Genomic DNA, 25,577 nt, shown 5'->3' with positions numbered 1-25,577 from the left:
CTGGCATACAGCTTCCACGTCATGTGGCCAGCATGACTAAGCCGCTTCTGGAGAACCAGAGCAGCGCATGGAAACGCCGTCTACCTTCCCGCCAGAGTGGTACCTATTTATCTACTTGCACTTTGATGTGATTTCGAGCTGCTAGGTTGGCAGGAGCAGGGACCGAGCAACGGGAGCTCACCCCGTCGCGGGGATTTGAACCACCGACCTTCTGATCAGCAAGTCCTAGGCTCTGTGGTTTAAAACACAGCGCTACCCGCGTACCTTTTAAGGGAAGTCATAGTCCCTTTCTATTCTTCCTTGGTCAGACCACACCTGGAATATGGTGTCCAGTTCGGGGCACCGCAATTTAGGAAGGATGTTGACAAGTTGGAAGGTGTTCAGAGGAGGACAACCAGGATGATCAAGGGTCTGGAAACCTAGCCTTATGAAGAGCGGTTGAAGGAGCTGGGTATGTTTTGCCTGGAGAAGGCTAAGAGGTCTCTTATCCTGGTGGTCTTATCTATATGGCTATATCTGCTCCAAAAAAAAAAAGGAGATTCCAACTGAACATTAGGAAGAATTATGTGGTGGTAAGAGTTTGGCAGTGGAATGCCAAGGAGGTTGTGGGTTCCTTTCTTGGAGGTTCTTGAGCATGCAAAGATGGCATTTTTCCATCTCCGCTGTATTAAACAGTTGGTCACTTACCTTTCTCGCCCTGATCTGGCCACTGTGATCCATGTGACAGTCACCTCCAGGCTTGATTATTGTAACTCGCTTTATGCGGGGCTGCCCTTGAAGCTGTCCCAGAAACTCCAGCGGGTGCAGAATGCTGCAGCGAGGCTCCTCACGGGGTCCCTGCCATGGGAGCATTTTCACTCAGTGCTTTTCCAGCTGCACTGGCTCCCGGTGGAGTATAGGGTCAGGTTTAAGGTGCTGGTTTTGACCTTTAAAGCTCTTTGTGGTTTAGGAACCTTGTACCTACGGGGCCGCCTCTCCTGGTATGTCCCACGGAGGACCTTAAGGTCCATAAATAACAACACTTCAGAGGTCCCAAGCCTCAAGGAGCTTAGATTGGTTTCAACTAGGGCCAGGGCCTTTTCAGCTTTCGCCCCGACATGGTGAAACGCTCTGTCCCAAGAGACCAGGGCCCTGCGGGACTTGACATCTTTCTGCAGGGCCTGTAAGACAGAGCTGTTCCGCCTGGCCTTTGGTTTGGACTCAGTCTGACCCTTCTGTTTCCCTCCCCTTATGGCTTTGATCTATGGGCTGCTTTTAAAATGAGGCTGCATTTTAAATTGCATTTTAACCTGTATTTTAAATTGGGTTTTTTTCTCCCCCCTATTATGTTTTTACTGTGATTTTATTGGTGTGAACCGCCCTGAGCCTGGCTCTGGCTGGGGAGGGCGGGTATAAATAAAAGTTATTATTATTATTATTATTATTATTATTATTATTATTATTATTATTCAGAGGTTGAATGGCCATGTCTCAGGGATTCTCTAGCTGCGATTCCTGGGCTGGACAAGATGATCCCTTGGGGTCCCTTCCAACTTTATGATTCAATGGTGTGGCTCTAGGGGGTCCGTCTGGGTGATGCCCCAAGTCTCTCCCAATTCTTGGGGTCCTGTGAGAGTTAGAATCTCAGAGAGGAGGTGGCAATGACCTTAGTGGGCCATGAGTGTCCTCATCCTCATCTCCCCAAAATGAGCCAGGTTGAGAGAGCTACAATTAAGGGATGGGTTTCCTCCAGGCTCAGGGGGGGGGGGGCTTGCCTCCACTTTGTCACCTGCTAGGTAGGAGAACAGTTTCGGGGGGGGGGTGAGCTGAGCTGAAAAGCAGATTGGAAGCTGGAGACACAGAATCCTGCTTGCTGTGTGCTGGATCCAAAACAGAAACCAATGGAGAAGCAAGATCTGCTGGGGTGTTACTGCTGGGAGCCCCCCCTGTCTTAGGCTCAGGTTGTCTATTTGTGTAGGTGAAACCACGTATCCTAAAGACACCACACTCTCCACTGATCTCCGGGTCTGGAGCCTCTCTAGGCTTAGAGATTGCGACTCAACTCTGCCTGGAAGCCTGATGTAGTCAACTGTGGGTTGTGCAAGGATTGGGCCCAGACACTGGCTATGCAGTAGCTAACAATTGGGAATGCACTCTGCACATGTTCTGAGGCATTGCTTTATTGTTGCTTTGCGTGTTTCCCAAGGGCAGAAATGGAGGAGTGCAGTCTCCCAGCAGAGTCTTGCTTCTGATGCACAAACTCCTTCTACTGTTTCCCTGCACCTTTGCCTAGTTTCATTCCATAAGATGCACCTGACCATAAGATGCACCTAGTTTTTAGAGGAGGAAAACAAGAAAAAAAAAATATTCTGAACAAAACAGTGGATGTATGATTTTTGTGGTTCATGCTGCGGCCACAGACATGTGATTTGACAGTGAGTTTGGGGTAGCCCAATGCAAAAATCCTGAGAATCCATGTGGATCCGTGCTTTGTAACCACATTTTTCCACCATTGTGGCCCCACGCAACAGTAGGTGCATGATTTTTTTGGTGCAGGCTGTAGCCATGGACATGCTATGTGATCTGATGGTGAATTTGGGGTGACCCAATGCAAAAATCCTGAGGATCCATGGGCTTTTACCTCCCCCCTCCCAGGCAGCCTCCTTTATCTCTAGCGTCCCTTATCTCCCTCCCGATCGCTTGCTGATCAGCTGTTTCCTTTCAACACTCCCTTCCCTCATGTTTGCCTTTGTGTCTTTTCCTTAGCTGGAGCAGTTTTTTGCTCCTCCTTTTCTTCTAATTTCTCTCCTCATTGCTTTAGTCTTCCTGTCTCCTGTCCTTGCAAGTTTGCTGTCTTTACCTTCCTCCTCCCAGGCAGCCTCCTTTATCTCTAGCGTCCCTTATCTCGCTTCCGATCACTTGTGATTAGCGGCTTTGTTTCAACACCCACTTCCCTCTTTCAAAAAAAAAAAAAAAGCATGATCTGCTTTTTGCCCCTGGGCAATTCGGCTCCAGGGACCACGCATTTGCTTCATAAGACACACAGACATTTCCCCTTACTTTTTAGGAAGAAAAAGGTGTCTCTTATGGAGCAAAAAATACGGTAATTATTCTTTCCGTCTGAAGTTTCGACTCCGATCCAACTTGCAACTTTAACCAAAGCAAGGGAAGAAGACGCTGAGCTCATGACGCTGCCCCCACGTGCCCAAAGATGCCTCAGAGACCACGCTTAGTTTGCAAAAAGATGTATTATTGTTATTCTCAGAATTATTATTTTATATCTTTTAACCCTTTCATTTACAGTATTGTACAGCTGGTTCGAAATACGAAAATACTCTGCGCCCCTCCGAAAGATAAGGCTTCCTTCCTGCTTCGTTCCGCAGAAACCACAGATGGGAGATTAAGCCAGGCTCGGCCGTCCCTGTGCCCTGCGGAGGTTTTGGACTACAACACCCATCATCCATGCTGGCTGGAGCTGATGGGACTTGTAGTCCGAAACCTCTGGACAGCACCCGGATTGGCCAATCCTGGCTTAATCTTTCGCCAAACAAACCTTTCCTCCCCGCCCCCCAAAAACACAATAACATAAACACCCAAAAACCAGAATGCAAACACGAATGTTTATCCTAAGCGGCGAGTTCCACAGTTACCCAGAGCAAGTGAGGACAACGAAAAGAAATGATTATCATTAACAGGGTCTAAATGAGACATGTGCCAAAGGGATCTAGATCAGAGGTCTCTTTGCCACCACCACCCTGAACATATAGGGGGTGCTTTTTTGTCCCTGGTCTCTCTCTCTCTCTCTCTCTCTCCCCCTTCCCCTCCCCTCCCCTCTCCTCTCCTCTCCCCACCCCCTATTGGCCTTTCTTGTAGGCTGTTTTGACAATGGCGTTCTTAAAAAGAGTCACTAGGGGCGTGTGGCTGCGCTCGGGGCTCATGAAGCCGCCATAGCGCTTCTTCTTGGGCGGCGCAGGCACGTTCCACCGGAAGTGGCGCATCTTGTAGGCCATGCCGTCCTTCTTGGCCTCCCAGGGTCGCGGGCCACCACCTTCTTCCTCCTCCTCCTCCTCGGACCGGGTGCCCTCGCCGTTCTCCTCGGGGGAGCCGAATTCGGGGTTCGCCTCCCAGGAGAGGTCCCTGCGGAACTCCTGGGGATAGTTCTCGACCAGCTCCTCCTCTCCGTCCTCCGCCGTCGGGTAGACCTTGACGGGCCTCCTCTTCCGCCCCACCGGCTTTCCCCAGCGGAAGTGCTCCATGGCGTACGACCGCTTGCCTTCCTGCCTCTCGGGGGTCTCCGGGTCACCCTGCCCAGCGGTTTCCCAGCTGCCTTGAGCCGGAAGGGCATCCATGGTGAGGCTGTGAGGAAACTCTTCCCGCTTGTGGCCCGGGTCGGTGCCGTTGCCCTTCCCGAACTCGTTCCAGCGGAAATGGCTCATGACGTACTTGCGGATGCTCTCGGACAGCGGCTGCAGGTGGCCGTTTCCGGGGAAAACGGGGGTTTCTTCCGAGAGGCCGGTTCTGCAGGCTCTGAGGCATTCCTGCAACGAAGAAAGGGGACAGGGGACGGAGACCCTTGTGGTTAGCCGTCAGGTAGTTGTTGAGCTTTATTTGGCAAAGTTGTTAACCCCCATCATTCTACCCAGACACTGAGGTCCAGCACCGAGGGCCTTCTGGCAGTTCCCTCACTGCAAGAAGTCAAGTTACAGGGAACCAGGCAGAGGGCCTTCTCGGTGGTGGCACCTGCCCTGTGGAACGTCCTCCCACCAGATGCCAAAGAGAAAAACAACTACCAGACTTTTAGAAGACATCTGAAGACAGCCCTGTTTAGGGAAGCTTTTAATGTTTGATGTATTACAGTATTTTAATATTTATTTGGAAGCCGACCAGAGTGGCTGGGGAAGCCCAGCCAGATGGGCGGGGTATAAATAATAACTTATTATTATTCACTGGAAGGACAGATCGTGAAGCTGAGGCTCCAATACTTTGGCCAACTCATGAGAAGAAAAGACTCCCTGGAAAAGACCCTGATGTTGGGAAAGATGGAGGGCACAAGGAGAAGGGGATGACAGAGGACAAGATGGTTGGACAGTGCTCTCGAAGCTACCAGCATGAGTTTGACCAAACTGCGGGAGGCAGTAGAAGACAGAAGTGCCTGGCGTGCTCTGGTCCATGGGGTCACGAAGAGTCGGACATGACTAAACAACAACATTATTATTATTAATTTCTGGAAATCTGCAAAAACAAAATGAAGTTTTTAGGAAATTTGCCCAGAAAAAAGTCATGTGGGCTGCCACTCGCCCGGGTTTCCCCAGACATTTTTTACCGAAAATTCAAACTAGACACCATTTCAAATGCCCTTTCATACTGCGTCACAGTGTGGTACGCTGGTTTGACACCAGCTGATAGGAAGTGCCTACAGAGGGTGGTGAATACAGCGCAAGATATTATGGGCTGCCCTGTGAATCCACTGGATGAAATAATGGAAGAACGTTGCCTCAGGAGAGTGAGGAAAATTATCAGGGGTGATTAGTCAAACCCTGGCTGGCACTTTCTTGATCTCCTCCCCTCAGGCAGGAGATATAGAAGCACGATTAGTCGTGCCAACAGGGTAAAAAACAGCTTCTATCCGTGGGCTGTTAGGCTGCTGAATGAAAAGATAACAACAGGGCAAGTGACTTTCGGGTTTGGTGGGTGAGTGTCAGTAAACGAGGGGAATTAAGACTAAGAGAGCTGAGTGGGGGTGCTCCTGTAATCTCACTGTATACAAGTTGTACAAGTGATAATAACGTATTTCAATTCAATTTCAATTTTTGACGGATGAATCATGGCAGTGCCTGGGAAATTCCAGACATATAGCAGCCCTACTAAGATAAAAAGGTAAAGGACCCCTGGACGGTTAATTCCAGTCAAGGGCGACTATGCTCATCTCGCTTCTCAGGCTGACAGAGCCACAGACAGCTTTCTAGATCATGTGGCCAGCATGACTAAACCGCTTCTGGCGCAACGGGACACCGTGATGGAAGCCAAAGCGAAAGGAAACGCTGTTTACCTTCCTGCCACAGCAGTACCTATTTAGCTACTTTCGCTGGTGTGCTTTCGAGCTGTTAGGTTTAAGCACAGAAATACCGATATTGGTTCACTGGAAAGATGATGCCATGGCCCCCTTCGATCAATGGGGAGAAGATACGACAACTCTTGCAGTATACAAACGGATTGCTGCTTTTAGACGCAGATTGTGTAGGGATAAATTCGACGGTGTTTGGGATGCATTGACAGGAATTATAATGAAGTGCTGTTTCTTCGTTAAAGTGTTTATTAATTTTCCAATAAGAACATCCAATTAACATATCAAATCACAATCCAATACAGTGGTACCTCGGGTTAAGTACTTAATTCGTTCCGGAGGTCCGTTCTTAACCTGAAACTGTTCTTAACCTGAAGCACCACTTTAGCTTAATGGGGCCTCCCGCTGCTGCCACACAATTTCTGTTCTCATCCTGAAGCAAAGTTCTTAACCCGAGGTACTATTTCTGGGTTAGCGGAGTCTGTAACCTGCAGCGTATATAACCCGAGGTACCGCTGTACAAATAAAAAACTTAAATAAAAAACTCCAATTGTCTTCCAAATTATAATCTTAATTTCATGACTTCCCACAGTTTGATTTCCGAAGCATTTTCCAAATCACAGTCCTGCCTCTCATCTCTCACCAGTGTTTTCATAATTCCATATCACAATTTTATCCTCCACATAGGAATTATAATGACTTGTTAATGATCTTTCATTTGTTGGAATGATCTTATTACTTACGTATAGGACTCTCTCCATTTACACGGGTGTCGCGTTCTAGCACTCTGCACGCAGGAGCGAAAACGGCAAAAGTAGGGAGCACCCTCTAAACACTCTTTTAATGCCCTCCCTGCCGCTCTCTCTGCGATCTGTACCAAAAAAGACTGTGCCAAATATATCCACAGCTGGAATTGAAGCTCTGGGGCCGGTAGGAGGTTGGAAGATGAGCAGAAAAGCTGCTGCTGCGCTACCCCATACTTTGGCTGTTAGGTGGGGATGCTGAGCACCCTAAACAAAGCCCTGCTGTAAGTCGGGTCTCTTTTGAATTCTGGGGCAGGAGGAGACTCTTGAGAGTCCCATGGACTGCAAGAAGATCAAACCTCTTAAGGAAATCAGCCCTGAGTGCTCACTGGAAGGACAGATCCTGAAGTTAAGGCTCCAAGACTTTGGCCACCTCATGAGAAGAGAAGACTCCCTGGAAAAGACCCTGATGTTGGGAAAGATGGAGGGCACAAGGAGAAGGGGACGACAGAGGACGAGATGGCTGGACAGTGTTCTCGAAGCTACCAGCATGAGTTTGACCAAACTGCGGGAGGCAGTGGAAGACAGGAGTGCCTGGCGTGCTCTGGTCCAGGGGGTCACGAAGAGTCGGACACGACTAAACAACAGCAATCCACTGAGCAGGGAGGCTCCCCTTTGCTATCGCTGCTGATGGGCCTTTCCTCCTCTACAAGTGTGCCTCACCCCCCTTTCAAAGGCATCCAAGCCAAGCAGCCATTGCCGTATCTTGTGGCAGGGAGTTCCAAGTGCTTCTCCAAGACCCGCAACGGCCCCCTCCCCTCTGCCCTGCCCACTTACCTCGACCTCTGCTTTCGTCTCCATGTCTCGGCACCCGCCGCTGTCCAGGCAGTTGTTGGGCGCTCCTCCCACCAAGTGGATAAGCAGGATGCCCAGGGCAGCCCAAAGACTGCTTCCTTGGAGTCTCAGCATCTTTTGGGGGGTCTGCCAAGACAGAAAATAGGGGTGCCATATTAAGCATAATAGCAGCTCAATACACCAATGGACTTAATTCTGTTTGTTTTAGATTGTAGCCTATGCATGTTACATGGAGGAAACCCATTCAGGCAATATAGCACCATTCTCACAATCCGTAGGAATTTAATTCCCTTCTGTGCTTTGTAATCTCATACTGCAACGGAAAAAAAAGTATGGCAAAGGTTCGTAGATAATGAAATGCATTGGGAGCAAATGTAGAAGTTTGCCTTGAATTGTCTATCTGTAAGAACCAAATACTTCAGTTATATTACACTGATAGCTAATAAGGATGTTCAGTACAGTATTTCTATCAGTATCCTAACCCATAATATGTGGGTTAAATGTGACTCCATAACTGTCCTACGATTACATTAAACACAAGTGTAGACAATTCCCCCCCCCATATATTCAATAAACATTTTCCAACCTTCTCTAAATGTATGTTCTTCTTGTTCGCTTAATTCTATATGTTAAGTCTGCAAGCTGTACGTATTCCATCAGTTTAAGCTGCCATTCTTATTTAGTTGGGAACTCACTCCTTTTCCATTTTTGGACTAACAAAACATGACTGCTGTAGTGACATACATAAATACCCTTTTTAACTGGTTTTAATATTTTATGTGACTGATGTTAAAGGCGATTAATAAATGAATTGTAATGACAATCAATAATCCTCGTCTTCTTTGGAAGCCATCCAAATTCTGAAGCCGCTGCTGTTTGCAGTGGGAGGGAGTTCCATAGTTTTGCCATGTGCTTTAAGAACATAAAGCCTGGGTAGCTGTACTACCCAGGCCAGGATGGGGTTGTGCAGAGTTGTGAAGGCAGCAGAGAGCATTGTTGGCTGCCCACTCTCCACCTTAGAGCAATTTATGCCACAAGGTGCCATAGGAAGGCACTGGACATAGCAAAAGATCCATCGCATCCTGGTCACTGTCTCTTCGAGCTCCTGCCGTCGGGACGGAGATACAGGACGGTGAAGACAAGAACGAGCCGTCTCAAGAACAGCTTCTTCTCCAGAGCGATCTCGGCCCTGAATGGGAAACCTGGACTTTGAAAGTCATCTAATCTCCCTTGCTGTATTATACTGTATTGTTTTAATGAGTGTTTTTATAGTTGTTCTGATTTTGTGTGGAGTGCCCTACCTGGGTGGATGGAGCAGCCAAGTAAATTTCGTTGTCCCTGAGAGGGGGCAATGACAATAAAGATATTAAAAAATAATAATAATACTTTAAGAACGTAAGAAGAATCTGCTAGATCAGGCCAAAAGGAAGCCCACACCCCTGGCTAGTAACCATCAGTAGCCCCCCCCCCCTGAATTTGCCTAATCCTCTTTTTAAAGCCATCCAAGTTCTTGGCCTAACCTGGGGAGAAAACAGCAAAGACCTGGTGAAGAGAGCCCAGTAGAGGTTATATTTTCTGAGAATCCTCCAGAAAAACAATTTCTCAAAGGACCTGTTGATGGCATTTTACCATTGTACTGTGGAGAATGTATTAACTTATGGTCTGTGCGTGTGGTTTGGGAGCTGCATGGTCAGGGAAAAAACAATGCTGTCCAGGGTTGTCAAGACTGCGGAGAGAATAATTGGGTGCACTCTTCCCACCTTGGATCAAATCTATGCTTCCAGGTGCCATAAGAAAGCTGCAGAGATAGCGCAGGATAGTGCTCACCCCGGAAATGATTTCTTTCAGCTTCTGCCTTCTGGAAGAAGGTCCAGGGTTATTAAAGACTAGGACTAGCCGCCCGAGAAACAGTTCCTATCCAAATTAGATTTTGGTTTTAAATGCAGTGTAAGGAGTCTATATGGGAGTATATTGTATTTTAAAATGGGGTATCAGAGTGTTTAGGGGGCTAACCAGGTTGGGATAGCAGGCTTGTTGGTTTTGAATGTCTTATGTAGATTTTTCAATTTCGTTCTGTATGGGACAATGACAATAAAGATTATCGTATTGTATCATCATTGCCTCATGAGGCAGTGAGTTCCATAGTTTAGCTGCATGACCCTTTCTTTTCCCTGTCCTGAATCTCTTCATCGTGTTCTAGTGCTGTGGCAGAAGCAGAGAACCTTCTCTCCATTTCCCTTTGATGTGATACTCCTGGGCTCACCTGTCTTACCTGTATTATGAGGTTAACCACCTGAACTTACCGTCCAGCTGCTGTTTCCAAGGCAAGGTAAAGGGATGTGGAAGGTTTTGAGCACGCAGACTGCGCTATAAGAAAAGGTTGGGCATTTCCAGTGCTGGGGTGAAGGGGGGGTAAGGTTTTTTGGGACCAGAAATCAGTACAGAAAAGGCAACAAACAAACCAAGGGAAACAGAAGGTCTGAGAAGTTGCAGCCCGTCGCGTCGGCTCTGCTGTCCTGAAATCTTCCTGCCTCTGAACAACGCATTCATAGCAGTCTCCTCTCCCACAACAGAGGGAGAAAAGGGTATTATTAAATGCTATTGCAGTATAGAATACATGCAACTAACATGAAGTCATTCTGAATTTCAGTGGGTCTGAGTAAGAATCATAGAAATTTGAAGTTTTAATGTTGTATTTTAATCTTGTTTTTAAGTTGTATTCATTCAGCTTTTTATTATTGCTTGTTAGCCGGCCTGAGCCCAGCCTTGCCTGGGGAGGGCGGGGTATAAATAAAATTTATTATTATTATTATTATTATTATTATTATTATTATTATGAGGGCCATCTAGTCCAACACTACTGGGTTATCTCCTTTTCCTCAGCGAATTTGATCCCTTTCAATATATCTCACTACAGAACAACAACAAAAAAGCATCATTACAAAAGTTTTAACGCCCACATACAGATTAAAATTATATTAGTATTATTATTATTATTATTATTATTATTATTATTATTATTATTACTATTCTGCTTTTCCTACCCTGAGCACCTTATGTTCTTAAAATTAGATGTGAAGCTGGAAGGAGGGGAGGGTTATAGCTGTTCTAATGAGGCATAAACAGGTTTTATCCCTTATAAGTTGTGCCATAGCTTTAAAAAGGTGTACCTAGGAAACAGCAAACTTCTGCCTTCTTTTGTTCCAAATGAATAAATCTGCAATAATAACAATGCCTTCAGGGATCGCATCTGCGACTACAGATGTAGAATCATAAAATCATAGAATCCTAGAGTTGGAAGAGACCACAAGGGCCATCGAGTCCAACCCCCTGCCAAGCAGGAAACACCATCAGAGCACTCCTGACATATGGTTGTCAAGCCTCTGCTTAAAGACCTCCAAAGAAGGAGACTCCACCACACTCCTTGGCAGCAAATTCCACTGTCAAACAGCTCTTACTGTCAGGAAGTTCTTCCTACTGTTTAGGTGGAATCTTCTTTCTTGTAGTTTGGAGCCATTGCTCCGTGTCCGCTTCTCTGGAGCAGCAGAAAACAACCTTTCTCCCTCCTCTAGATAAAGGCGATCATCTTTACTCAACCGTGTTTGTGAGGGAGTGAGAGAAACAGTAAGCGTGAGAGAGAAAGAATTAAGTCAGGTGGGGAAAGGGCTTTTCGCCTCTTGAGCAACCCGGTTGTGTGGACCGAAAGAAAAGTTTGTGTCTGTGCAAAGGTGTAAATTAATATGAATTCACTCTTACGGAGAGCTCCCTTTCAGCTGAATGGGGGAGTGTAAGAGAGAACTAACTTCCTGGTGGATTGGGCCCATTGAAAATGCACCCATTCCAAACAATAAAGGGACCATATGGAGGATGGAGCAATCTCGCTTTCTCCTACTCTGAAGGGTGGGACTCGAACTCATAGCTTCAAGTCACAAGAAAGGAGATGCCGACTTAACATCAAAGATAACATTCTGACAGTGAGAGCCAACGGACTCCCTCGGGAGGTGACGGACTCTCCTGTCTTGGAGGTTTTTAAGCAGAGGTTGGGTGGCCATCTGTCATGGACGCTTTAGCCGAGATTCCTGCATTGCAGCGGGGTGGACTGGATGACCCCAGGACCCTTCCAACTCTACATTTCTATGCTTTTATACATGTACAAGTTTGCTCCATCTTCCATGCCACACAGCCTGCATAGCAGCGGGGTTGGGCTCGATGACCCTCGGGGCTCCCTTTCCAGCTCCACAACCCTACAAAACTCAGATTCTGGGATTCTGCTCCTTTTTCCCCAACTCCCGTCTTAAAACTTTCCCCCTCGTGTATTTGACGCATTGCTCCTCATCCGTCCCTGTCCCGCTTCACAGAACAGGCTAACAGAAAGAAAGAAAAAAAGTCTTCCTTCTGCATAGCTGTCGACGTTCCCCTTTTCCCGCGAGGAATCCTATTGGGAATAAGGGCATTTCCCTTTTTAAAAAACGGGGAAAGTTGACAGCTATGGTCCTTCTGCCACCTTTGGAGAGATCATCTCCCCACCTGCTTCGAGGCTGGTCAAGGTGAGTGATGAAAGGTGCGGAGGGGAAGAGCGCACCTGTTGGAGTAACACCTGTCCTGTCTGCAGGCGGGCATCCAAGTGGCTGGGCGGTAGAGGAGCCCCGGGAAGACTTACCTGGCACTGCGATGCCTCGTGGTCTCCGATTCCTCCTCCTGGCGCCGCGTCTGCGAGGTTTCAGCTGCAGCCCGGACCCCCTTTTATATCACGCCCGCGCGTCTCCGGAGCGCGAGCAGCCTTCCGGAGATACCTTTTGAAGCCGCAAGGGAAAAGGGGAGGTGGCCTCGAAGCCTCCAGGTGTGCAAGGGAGCAGGGGGTGGGGATTAGCAGGTGCTTGCCAAAGAGAGAGAGGAATTATTTCTGGGCACCGGTGGCAATTGGAGGTGTGGGTGGATTAGCGTCTCCGTGTGATGAAGATCGCCAGGTGAGGGCGAGGAAAACCGCCGCCCCCCTCTATCCTCGACCCTTCTAGCTTCTTAATTGGTTCTGCAAGCTCAGAGGATAACAGGTGACTTTAGAAACAAATAAATGGGGAAATCAGAGACTTTAAGCAAGAGAGGCACGCGGGTCCTCTCCGATTTATCACGCTATCGCTTGCATATGTCAGGCGCCAATTAAACTTTGAGCTTTTGTTGGGCTGCGCCGGGAACAAAACACTGGCAGCTGGTGGTCCAGGTGGTGTCAAGGGGCAAGGGCATCATCTGTGGTGGGGCTGTGGGCAGGACGCGGGCCCCTAAACACAGCGCAACCAGCTTGGCAGGTTCTACAGTAGCTCATAGAATGGTAAGGGACCCCACAGGGTCATCCAGCCCAACCCTGTGCAATGACAGAATATGCAGGCGTCCTCATGAAGTCCAGAGACTAAAATGTCAGGGGCGTTTGAACAGGCTCAGTGCTTGAGCTTCCGTGATGGGCCCACGTTTCTCATAACCTTTGGGCATCCAGCATTTTAAAGATGCCCCTCTTTCAAAAAGATTCCTTTTCACTGTGTGTTCTTCTACGTATGAATGCGCAAGAATGTGAGGATTGCTAGGGAACAAACCAGACTCCCATTAAGTTCCCTTCAACCACCAGTCATTTTTCTCCCAGAGTGTCCCATTGGTCTTTTTAATAACAATAGTAATAATGATTAAAAAAATTGTTATTGTTGTTTAGTTGCTTAGTCGTGTCTGACTCTTCGTGACCCCATGGACCACAGCACGCCAGGCACTCCTGTCTTCCACTGCCTCCCGCAGTTTGGTCAAACGCATGTTGGTAGCTTCAAGAACACTGCCCCACCATCTCGTCCTCTGTCGTCCCCTTCTCCTTGTGCCCTCCATCTTTCCCAACATCAGGGTCTTTTCTAGGGAGTCTTCTCTTCTCATGAGTTGGCCAAAGTCTTGGAGCCTCAGCTTCAGGATCTGTCCTTCCAGTGAGCACTCAGGGCTGATTTCCTTCAGAATGGAGAGGTTTCATCTTCTTGCAGTCCATGGGACTCTCAAGAGTCTCCTCCAACACCATAGTTCAAAAGCATCCATTCTTCGGCAATCAGCCTTCTTTATGGTCCAGCTCTCACTTCCATACATCACTACTGGGAAAATCATAGCTTTAACTATACGGACCTTTGTTGGCAAGGTGATGTCTCTGCTTTTTAAAATGCTGTCTAGGTTTGTCATTGCTTTTCTCCCAAGAAGCAGGAGTCCTTTAATTTCGTGACTGCTGTCCCCATCTGCAGTGATCATGGAGCCCAAGAAAGTAAAATCTCTCACTGCTTCCATTTCTTCCCCTTCTATTTGCCAGGAGGTGATGGGACCGGTGGCCATGATCTTCATTTTTTTGATGTTGAGCTTCAGACCATAGTTTGTGCTTTCCTCTTTCGCCCTCATTAAAAGGGAATGATAATAACAGGAATAGGTGAAAGAGTGTTCTCAAAGCTACCAGCATGAGTTTGACCAAACTGCGGGAGGCAGTGGAAGACAGGAGTGCCTGACATGCTCTGGTCCAGGGGGTCACGAAGAGTTGGACACGACTAAATGACTAAACAACAACAACCCCCTTGATTCCATATAATCCGCTCTAGTTCCCCAAACCCCAACCTGTATCAAGCATTATTCGGAACAGCAGTTTCCATGAATGGGGCTCCCCTTTTGTAGAATGCTCTCCCCAGGGAGTTTCACCTGGCACCTTCATTCTATATTTTTAGACTGCAGGCAAAAACGTTCCTCTTGAATGTTTGGGCTGATCAATATCCTAAAGCCTTTTACACGTATCTGTGGGAAGTGGGGCATATTATATTTTGTTGTTCTGTTGCAATTCTTGCAACTGGCATTTTGTCTTGTATTTTTTTCTATGAACCCCCCTTGATGAAGGGCGTTATATAAACTTAATAAAAATATACCGTATTTTTCACTCCTCAAAACGCACTTTTTTCTTCCTAAAAAGTAAGGGGAAATGTGTGCGCATCTTATGGAGTGAATATGTGGTCCCTGGAGCTCCTCTTCTTCTTCTTCTTCTTCTTCTTCTACTACTTCTTCTTCTTCTTCTTCTTCTTTTTTGAAAGAGGGAAGTGGGTGTTGAAACAAAGCCGCTGATTAGGACGCTGATCATATAAGGCTGCTGGTAAAGGAGGCTGCCTGGGAGGGGGGAGGTAAAGACAGCGAACTTGCAAGGAGAGGAGACAGGAAGACTAAAACAAGCAATGAGGAGAGAAATTAGAAGAAAAGGAGGAGCAAAAAAACTGCTCCAGCTAAGGAAAAGACACTAAGGCAAACAAGAGGGAAGGGGGTGTTGAAAGGAAACAAGCGATCGGGAGGGAGATAAGGGACGCTAGAGATAAAGGAGGCTGCCTGGGAGGGGGATGTAAAAGCCCATGGATCCTCAGGATTTTTGCATTGGGTCACCCCAAATTCACCATCAGATCACATAGCATGTCCATGGCTACAGCCTGTACCCAAAAAATCATGCATCCACTGTTTCGTGGGGCCGCAATGGTGCAAAAACATGGTTACAAAGCACAGATCCACATGAATCCTCAGGATTTTTGCATTGGGTCACCCCAAACTCACTGTCAAATCACATGTCTGTGGCCACAGCAAAATCATACATCCACTGTTTCGTTCAGAATTTTTTTTTTCTTGTTTTCCTCCTCTAAAAACTAGGTGTGTCTTATGGTCAGGTGCATCTTATGGAGTGAAAAATAAGGTATATAATAAGATGAACAAGACCCACTAAGGAAGATGATAACGTATTGGAATTCAAAGCGGTGAGAATTAATCGCATGTGTATTCCAAATCCAATTAAAAGTATTCAGCTGCCTCAATTCAATGCAAGGGCTGTAGCTGATCAAGTGATGCCAGCTTTCCAAAGTCTTTCCCAGAAACCTCCTGCAGCCACTGTGCCTCTTAGACCCCACCCCCAGGTATTCCCACTGCCCCATCACCCCCCAGCTGGGGAACTGCTTTCATTCCAAGATTCCAGCTACCCGAAGAAAATCAGGACACTCTTCTGCTACTTGCTATTATGACTTATTGCCAAGCGGTGTAATAATAGCAAGAGCTGGCCCTGTTTCCTCATTTCCATGTTGTATTTAATTACTATGCTAATTGGTTGAGATGAGCTAAATATTCTTCTCCAGATGCACAGGCAGCCCTGTCAAAATGTCACCTGTAATAAGCAAGCTCTGGGGGGGGGGGGAGAGCTCTGGCCCTTCCCCGATCCCATTAATCCTGAGGGCGAGTGCCCTATTGAGCCTGCGAAGATGCGTTTAGCACCGAAATGAAAATGGGCATTCCGACCCTCTGACTAAATCATGTCAAGAGTAGGAGCTGCGCTCATCTCTTGCAGAGAAATCAAGAGAGCGTCATAAGCTTGTTTGGACTCCAGTCCTGTCCACTCCCCCCCCCCTTTTTGTATATAATTTTATTTAAGTTTTTTGTTTTACAATTTAAAATACTCATTTTACATCCTTAGGATATCCATGACTTCCCTTCTTCTCTTTACGTGGTTCATTTTAAGTATCATAAATCCCTGCATATTTTGCAAAAAAAAAACCCTTATACCATTCAGTATCCCATTATTGCATCCATCAAAACTTGTTTACACAGTTAGATTTATCTTAATGCTGCCAGTATTTTCAGTTGTACGCAATCACCGTATTTTTCGCTCTATAAGACGCACCAGACCACAAAACAAATTCCTTCCAGTAGCACCTTAAAGACCAACTAAGTCAGTTCTTGGTATGAGCTTTCGTGTGCATGCACACTTCTTCAGATACACAGTGTGCATGCACACGAAAGCTCATACCAAGAACTGACTTAGTTGGTCTTTAAGGTGCTACTGGAAGGAATTTGTTTTGTTTTGACTATGGCAGACCAACACGGCTACCTGTCTGTAACTGGAACCAGACCACAAGACGCACCTAATTTCTGGAGGAGGAAAACAAGAAAAAAAAAATTCTGAATCTCAGAAGCCAGATCAGCAAGAGGGATCGCTGCACAGTGAAAGCAGCAATCCCTCTTGCTGTTCTGGTTTCTGGGATAGCTGCGCAGCCTGCATTCGCTCCATAAGACGCACACACATTTCCCCTTACTTTTTAGGAGGGAAAAAGTGAGTCTTATAGAGCAAAAAATACGGTAATTCCCATATATTCAGCAAACGTTTCCCAACCTTCTTTAAATGTGTGCTCTTCTTGTTCTCTTATTATGTTAAGTCTGCTTGTTGCGCACCAGTCCGGTCCACTTCCAGTTGCTGGAAGCCTCAGAGGCCGGAGAGGAATCTTGCGTTCGAATCCTGCTTGCAGGTTTCCCAGTGGGGAATCTGGCTGGCCTTCGTGGTAACAGGATGATGGACTGGATGGGCCACTTTGGGCCTGATCCTGCAGAGCTTTTCTCACGCTCACTTTGCTGGGTGCAGATGGTGTTATTCTAAATTTATGGCTTTATTTATTCCAAATTTACGGCTTTAACACCAGTTTGGGGAAAGAGTTGCAAACAGCAAGGCCAGGTGGAAAGGGAATGCAGAAAAATGGACAACAAATGAAGCAGTTGTGTTGACAACAGACACCCTGGCACTGGTAAAACAACTGACACAAAAAATATGAGAATTAAAAAAAATCAATTGTGCCAATTCAGTCCAGATGTGGCAGCACTGAACCTCTTGATATATTGAAATCCAGTGGTTTCATCTTGTCATCTTCCTTTTCAATAGCTTTTTTGCAAGGCTGGCCACCTGACGAGTGTCCTTGAAAGGTTGAAATGTTCCCATCCCCACAGCTTTCTATTTTCCAGTTGCTGATGTCAGATTTCTGCCCGTTTATTCTTCTGCGCAGAGACCAGGGCTACAGGAGGAAATGTAAGGTTGTTTGCATTTGAGGACAGTCCTGCATGATTTGTGCTTTCTGAAAACATGCACACGACACGAACCGAAGCACAGAACTCCCTCCTTCGACAGGCACACTCATCCTGCTCTATGATTCTATGGCCGCTTTTTTGGACTAATTGGTAAAGCCATCCAAAACATCTGGAGAGCACCAGGCTGGGAAAGGCTGATGTAACCATAGAATTATCGGTAAGAAAACTCAACAACAGTTAGTTTCACTAGGTCAAAATGATGATGTGCTAAAAGCAGACGAAAACTTGAATCAACTTTCTAAATATCCAGGTAGGAATGTTGTTTAGCAGGGGCCAAAAAGAGTACAGTGAATTTATATCCATTTCAACTGTGGTTTAAATGCTGGGTTTTTGCCTCTCCTGCTCCTTGCATTGAGATTTCAGCGGGAAAGAGTTCAGCACAGGCTTAACTCTCCTGCAAACTAAATTGGTGAATAAAGTGCTTAGGTTTGGATGGATTGAGCCAGTTTTCATTCCCTCCCACATTAAAATAAAAATTAGAAACCTTTTGGGATAAGGTGGGATTTAAAAATAAAATGCCAGTGGTGGCCATAACTGGCTTTGTGATCTCTACATATAGACACCAGCTTGGGCAGTCTGCCCTTGGGGAGTTCATGCCAGAGGCAATGTACATTAGGAGCATTATCTGGCTCGTATTTCAGCGGCCAGAAGGTTCCTGGGACATCCTTTCCTTTGACAGAGAGGCGATTCAGAAGGGCTTGATGGCCCCAATCAGAGGCTCCGACCTTCCCTTGAATTTCCCTTCCAAAGCCTCTTCCATCACTATCAAGTCGCTTAGGAGCCTGGAATTGCCGCAAATCAATTGACATAAGATGATGAGGGACACATTTGGAGTCGAGGCGCAGAGATGGAGCACTGCTGTTTCGTTTCAAAACAATATTGACGGTCCCAGGAGGAGGCATTTGTTGGTCTCCTCCCCTCCACCTTCCCTACCACCCCACCACTTTGTCATCTCATGATCTCATCCTCCCTTCTCACCGTCTGGTCCCTCCCACTCCAAAAGTTTGAGAGTGAACAACGGCAGGCAAAGTCTCACCCTTTATTTCAGTTATCACTCTCCCTGGCTTGGTCACAAAGGCGCCCTCTCTCTCCTTTGGTTTTCCTCCCTCCTGGTCGCCAGAGTCCACCAGAGCTCCGCACACAAGCCCTAATTTTACAAATACACACCTTGGATTCTGTGCTGGCGGAAGAGGAATGAGGCCTCGAGGTCATAGTGGATAGCACTAGCGTGCCCTCACTGGACTAGGGGAACTAGGCTGGCCCCCTAAACACTCTCCTGGCACCTTCTTCCCAAAGCCCTGGAAGCTTCTGGCTGTTAGGATTTACCGTATTTTTCACCCTATAAGACGCACTTTCCCCCTCCTAAATAGTAAGGGGAAATGTGTGTGCGTCTTATGGAGCGAATGCAGGCGGGAGGCTCTGCTCATCGCTCCCTTGAAAGAGCTCCGTGGAACATGTGTGAGGCTCTTGGCCCCCAAGAGCCGCACACACGCTCCACACAGCTCTTTAAAAGGAGCATGGCTCTTGGGGGAGCCTTAGCCATGCACAGCCTCTCCCAGGCAGCAGGATGAAGGTTCCCCTTGACAGGGAGCCTTAGCCGTGCATGGCTATCCCATAAGCACAAGAAAAGGAGATCAGGGTGTGTGTTTTTTAAAATAAAAATATATATATATCATTCCTCTGCCAGCCGCAAGCCAGGCAAACAAGGCACTTGAGAGGCAGGTTTAATCACAACACTCTCCCAAGCAGATTCAAGCCACAGGGATGGAACGAGGCTCTTTACGTTGTCTTGACTTTCAGAAATGAGGTCCTGTTGACCTCAAAGGCTCTGCCTCAACCCCCGGGAGATCAAGACAAAGCAGGGACTAACGGGAACATCTTGTTCAAAGCAAAAGGAGGGTAGGGGAAGAAAACATGGCTCTCAAAGGTAGCATTTCCACATGCCGTTCTGAGACAGATCATCCGTCCCAGATGCATGGGAATTTGTGCACGACGAGGTCCCCCAGATCAAGGCATAATAATACTAATACTAATACTAATAATACTACTACTACTAATAATAATAATTTTAATTTATACCCCGCCCTCCCCAGCCAAGGCCGGGCTCACAGCGGCAAACAAGCAATAATAAAAACAAGTTGAATGAATACAACTTAAAAACAAGAATAAATACAACATTAAAATATTAAAATGCAGCCTCATCACAGGAGAAAGGAAAAAGAAAAAAGAAAGAGGGGGAGGGAATCAAATTGATTCCAAGCCAAAGGCCAGGCAGAACAACTCTGTCTTACAGGCCCTGTGGAAAGAAATCAGATCCTGCAGGGCCCTGGTCTCATGAGGCAGATCGTTCCACCAGGTGGGAGCCAGTGTTGAAAAGGCCCTGGCTCTGGTTGAAGCTAATCTAACTTCCTTAGGGCCCGGGACCTCTGGGGTGTTGCCATTTATGGTCCTTGAGGCTCTCCGTGGGGCAGACCGGGAGAGGCGGTCAACTCACAGATCATCTCTGCAACGTGCGAATGGGCAGCAGCTAACAGCTCCTCTGAGCATGTTTAGAGTGAATGCCCGCTTCATGGATTAAATGCAGCATGCCACCACCCCTACCTCTGAGATTAAGAAGCAGGGCCTCTCATTCCTCTTGTTTTATGAAGTGTCCACTGTGGGTGACTCAAGAGAGTGAGCCAAACTGCAAAAGAGAGAGAGAGGAAAAAATGCCACCCAGAGTTTGCAGCCAACTGAACGCAGGGGAGAACATGAAGTGCAATATTTTTTCTGAAAAATATCTTGCTAGAATATTTCCAATCGAGAGAGATGTGGTTCCACCTGCCCTCAACAGAGTTACCGGTTGCATCACTCCTGCGATGTCACATAGTTGCAGATGTAACCGAGCACCAAAAGGGTTTTCGAAAATGGTTCGCCAGAAAGCTTTAAAACTCCGACCTCCTCTGGCGATGGTTGAATCCTGACAAGACAGAAGTACTGTTTTTGGGAGACAGGAGGCGACTGGGTGTGGGGGACTCCCTGGTCTTGAATGGGATAACTGTGCCCCTGAAGGACCAGGTGAGCAGCCTGGGAGTCATTTTGGACTCACAGCTGTCCATGGAGGCGCAGGTCAAATCTGTGTCCAGGGCGCCTCCATGGTACGCAGGATGAGACCCTTCCTGCCCGCAGACTGTCTCGCCAGGATTGGTGCATGCTCTGGTTATCTCCCGCTTGGACTACTGCAATGCACTCTACGTGGGGCTACCTTTGAAGGTGACCCGGAAACTGCAATTAATCCAGAATGCGGCAGCTAGACTGGCAATTGGGAGCGGCCACTGAGACCACATAACACCGGTCCTGAGAGATCTGCATTGGCTCCCAGTACGTTTCCGAGCACAATTCAAAGTGTTGGCGCAGACCTTTAAGGCCCTAAATGGCCTCGGTTCAGTATACCTGAAGGAGTGTCTCCACCCCCATTGTTCAGCCCAGACACTGAGGTCCAGCTCCGAGGGCCTTCTGGCGGTTCCCTCACTGCGAGAAGTGAGGTTACAGGGAACCAGACACGAGGGCCTTCTCAGTAGTGGTGCCCACCCTGTGGAACACCCTTCCTTCAGATGTGAAGGAAATAAGTAGCTATCCTATTTTTAAAAGACATCTGAAGGCAGCCCTGTTCAGGGAAGTTTTTAATATTTAACGCTGTATTGTTTTTAATACTTGATTGGGAGCCGCCCAGAGTGGCTGGGGAAACTCAGCCAGATGGGCAGGGTATAAATAATAAATTATTATTATTATTATTATTATTATTATTATTATTATTATTATTATTATTATTACAGCTTCTTCACTGCTCAACCAGTAGGTTTCTCGAGCATCATCCCCTGTTGCGGTGTGATCTGAAAGGCAACGCACATACAAAGTGCGAAATATATTTTCCTGTTGCGATACAGTGATAAGGAAGCAGCACAACCCGCAGGTTAATTCACATCCAGGTAGATGAGGATCTACTCCTGTGGGTTCCAAATTGGGTGGCAACACCCCCTGTGGGGCAGAGGGGCGACCTAGAGGGGTGCTAAGAAGCAAGGGGGCAGATCCCACAGTGGCCATCCAGATGCCTTCTATGGGAAACCCGTAAGCAGCACTGGAGCACAAGAGCATTTCATAGATTCACAGTCATAGAATTGCAGAGGGACCCTCAAGGATCATCTAGTCCAACCCCCTGCAATGCAGGAATCTCGACCAAAACATCCATGACAGATGGGCATCCAACCTTTATATACCACCCTCTTCTCCAAGGCTTGGATGGTCCATCCCCCTCCATCCACTCCTCATTTATTTATTTTTATTTATTTTAATAATATTTATTAAGATTTAACAAAGTCATTAATACAAAAATACATAAAAAAGCAAAAAGAGAAGACTCTCAAAAACAAAAATACAAAATACAGAAAACAAGAAAAATACAAAATACAGAAAAAGAAAATAAAAAAGAAAAAGTTAAAAACAAATCCATTTTTTTAATATAACTTTGGACTCATTAGCTTGTTTCTTTGACTTCCTCACACCTCCCCTTTTTGCATTCCCATTAATTTAATCAAATCAGCAAATCCTTACCCTCTTTCATTATCTTAACTCTATATCTTAACATATTATAGCCCTATATTTTCATCCATTGTCAATTCATTTTTACATACTTTTTAACTTTGTTGCTAATGCCACTTATTTTCAGTCCAACATCATTTTAACATTCATTAATTTTACAGTGTTTCTGCAGATAGTCTTTAAATTTCTTCCACACCCACTCCTCATTTAATCCCCATGGCAACCCTGTGAGGCTGAAAGAGCCAGCGTCTGGCCCAAGGTCACACACAATTCATTGTTGGAGTGGGGATTTGAACCCAGGTCCTAGTCTGGCTCTCAAATGGGAGTGTGCAAATGAATCGCTTGAGGCTCCCTGTTGGCTTTCCATGTCGCCAGACTTGCATCTACAATCAGTGTGTGTGTGTGTGTGTGTGTGTGTGTGTGTGTGTGTAACTTGAATAAAAAGTTGAGCGGGCAGGTAAACGGCACACACCATTTGAACGGCAATGTCCATCAACTTTGGGGGAGCCCCCAATCTCCTCAATTTTTTTTGGGGGGGGAGGAAGGGACCTCAGCCCCAGGGAGTTGGCTCCCGTGTCTACAATAGTACACACATCCAATTTCCATTCTCTCTCTAGACAGACGGATAACAGCCAACCTGTTTTCCATTCCCTTTAGTCATTCATTTTGCACCTGCTGGAGTTGAATTACAGGCATTGCGTTCGCACCTGAGTGTGGAGCTCGTCTACCTGGCGGTGTGCGCTTGCGTCCTTCAGATTCGTGCTGCCTTTCTCCCAAAGGCCAACGATTTCATGGGTGACTCATTCCCTCCCCTGCGAATCGTAATATACCTGCTATAGCAACACAGGAGCTTTGACTCTGACACCCAAACCTGCCTGCCAGCGTCAACCTTTGAGCTGGGTGGGTGATGGCTGTGGCTGAATCCAAGCTGCACCGGTTGCCAATTTCCTACAGAGCCAAGATCGATGTGTTACGCTTACGATATAAAGCACCGAACAATTTAAGACTGCTTTACCAACAAAATTGGTTTGCTCTACCTTGTTGTTGTTGTTTAGTCGTGTCCGACTCTTTGTGACCCCCTGGACCAGAGCACGCCAGGCACTCCTGTCTTCCACTGCCTCCCCCAGTTTGGTCAAACTCATGCTGGTAGCTTCGAGAACACTGTCCCACCATCTCGTCCTCTGTCGTCCCCTTCTCCTTGTGCCCTCCATCTTTCCCAACATCAGGGTCTTTTCCAGGGAGTCTTCTCTTCTCCTGAGGTGGCCAAAGTCTTGGAGCCTCAGCTTCAGGATCTGTCCTTCCAGTGAGCACTCAGGGCTGATTTCCTTCAGAATGGAGAGGTTTGATCTCCTTGCAGTCCAGGGGACTCTCCAGAGTCTCCTCCAGCACCAGAATTCAAAAGCATCAATTCTTCGGCAATCAGCCTTCTTTATGATCCAGCTCTCACTTCCATACATCACTACTGGGGAAACCATAGCTTTAACTGTATGGACCTTTGTCGGCAAGGTGATGTCTCTGCTTTTTAAGCTGCTGTCTAGGTTTGTCATTGCTTTTCTCCCAAGAAGCAGACGTCTTTTAATTTTGTGGCTGCTGTCACCATCTGCAGTGATCATGGAGCCCTATCCCCCCTCAAACCAACAGCCACATAATACCCATTTCACACCTGTAAGAAATTGATCATCAGGAAGAAACAGGAGGAAGAGGGAATTTCAGAATTTGCTTAGAGTTGGTGCTGACCTTTAAAGCCCTAAACGCCCTTGGCCCAGTAGACCTGAAGGAGCGTGTCCACCCCTATTGTCCAGCCTGGACACTGAGATCCAGCGCTGAGCGCCTTCTGGCAGTTCCCTCCCTGTGAGAAGTGAGCTTACAGGGAACCAGGCAGAGAAAAACAACTACCAGATTTTTCGAAGACATCTGAAGGCAGCCCTGTTTAGGGAAGCTTTTAATGTTTAATAGACTATTGTATTTTAATATTGTGTTGGAAGCCACCCAGAGTGGCTTGAGGATCTTTCCACCCTCTGAGTCTCACAGTGCCAATAATAATAATAATAATAATAATAATAATAATAATTTTATTATTTATTATTTATACAGCGCCCATCTGGCTGTGTGGCAGTTCGTTTCCTGGGATAAAACCCGAAGAAAAACTCAACAACTTCAATCCTAAAAAAAGTTCAACAACTCTAGGCGGCCCTCACGCATGTTCACTTCATCAAATCTGGCCCTCTTTGAAAAAAGTTTGGGCACCCCAGAGACACAGAGATGCATCTTGCCATTGTGGGCTGGGACTCTTCAGTCTGCTGCCAGCTCCTCATCGCTGGCAGGCAACTTCATCATCTAGTCCAGCGGTTCTCAACCTGTGGGTCCCCAGATGTTGTTGGACTACAACTCCCATCACCCCTGAGCTCTGGCCTTGCTAGCTAGGGGTGATGGGAGTTGTGGTTCAACAACATCTGGGGACTCACAGGTTGAGAAAGGCTGATCTAGTCCAACCCACTGAAATGCAGGAATCTCAGGTAAAGCATTCCTGTCAGATGACCAAGCTCTGCTTAAAAACCTGCAAGGAAGCAGAGTCCACCACCTCTCATGGGAGTCTGTTCCACTGTCAAACAGCTCTTAGTGTCAGAAAGTTCTTCCTGACGTTTAGTCGGAATCTCCTTCCTTATAACTTAAAGCCATGGGTTCGAGTCCCGCCCTCCAGAGCAGGAGAAAACAAGCTGGCTTCATGAGACAGCCCAGAAGATGGCTGTCATATCTCCTCTGGGCTGTTTGAACTGGATTCTTTAATTGAATAATGGATGTTTATATTTTAACGTTTTAGTAATCAGATCGGGTTCTCTGCTTTGCCCCTAGCCGTCAGACCATCACAAAACAAAAGTATGTGAGAGCATGAAAGTAACTCAAGGTGACGTCAACAGACGCTGACTCAGACCTGAATGAGCTGCAGCGTTAAACTTAAAATGCGGGAGTTTTTTGTGTGTTTTTTTTTGCCACGGTGCTTGTTGCAGTCTCTGTCTATTCCATCGCCAGGCTACAGAGCATCTTACTTTCTCTCTCTCTCTGGTTCGCAAAAAGAGCATCTGTTGACATTAAAGATGAAGGGAGTTTATGCAAATGCTTTGAAAGGAGTCTAAGGTTGAAACAGCAATGAAAAGGTCACCGGACGACAAACTTTTTAGCCTTTCTCTTTCTTCCAGGACCAAACATCAACAAAACAAGCCTTAATGAGCTTAGAAGACCAAATGACTCCGGCTTGAGCTGGCGGATGCAGGGACTCTGCTCTGGGACACAAATCTCCACACAAACACACAAACACACACACACACACACACACTCCAACCTTCCCCAGCATTGTGCCCTCCAGATGTTTCTGACAACTGGTGGGGACCACTGGGAGTTGTAGTTCGAAGCACCAGGAAAGCACCCCC

At 46.8% G+C, this 25,577-nt stretch overlaps 1 protein-coding gene across 1 annotated transcript; it reads right to left on the bottom strand.

The window, feature by feature from the left end:
- Positions 1–3,823: 3,823 nt before the first annotated feature.
- On the bottom strand, positions 3,824–12,392 carry POMC (proopiomelanocortin). Its single transcript, XM_081855000.1, has 3 exons — positions 12,302–12,392; positions 7,624–7,767; positions 3,824–4,517 (listed from the first exon to the last, which is right to left on the bottom strand). The coding sequence occupies exons 2-3, from the start codon at positions 7,753–7,755 to the stop codon at positions 3,834–3,836; spliced, it is 816 nt and encodes a 271-aa protein (XP_081711126.1). The 5' UTR covers positions 7,756–7,767; positions 12,302–12,392; the 3' UTR covers positions 3,824–3,833.
- Between the last annotated feature and the right edge of the window lie 13,185 nt (positions 12,393–25,577).

The sequence above is a fragment of the Podarcis erhardii genome, assembly GCF_964252035.2.
Source record: "Podarcis erhardii genome assembly, chromosome: 3".
Classification (NCBI taxonomy): Eukaryota; Metazoa; Chordata; class Lepidosauria; order Squamata; family Lacertidae; genus Podarcis; species Podarcis erhardii.
This window is presented reverse-complemented; position numbering and strand designations above follow the sequence as displayed.

Bases quoted from the DNA above. Each gene is read 5' to 3' on its own strand.
- POMC (XM_081855000.1), bottom strand. From the start codon at position 7,755: ATGCTGAGACTCCAAGGAAGCAGTCTTTGGGCTGCCCTGGGCATCCTG. The intron at 4,518-7,623 runs GTAAGTGGGCAG...TCTTCGTTGCAG, and splicing joins AGACGAAAGCAGAGGTCGAG to GAATGCCTCAGAGCCTGCAG.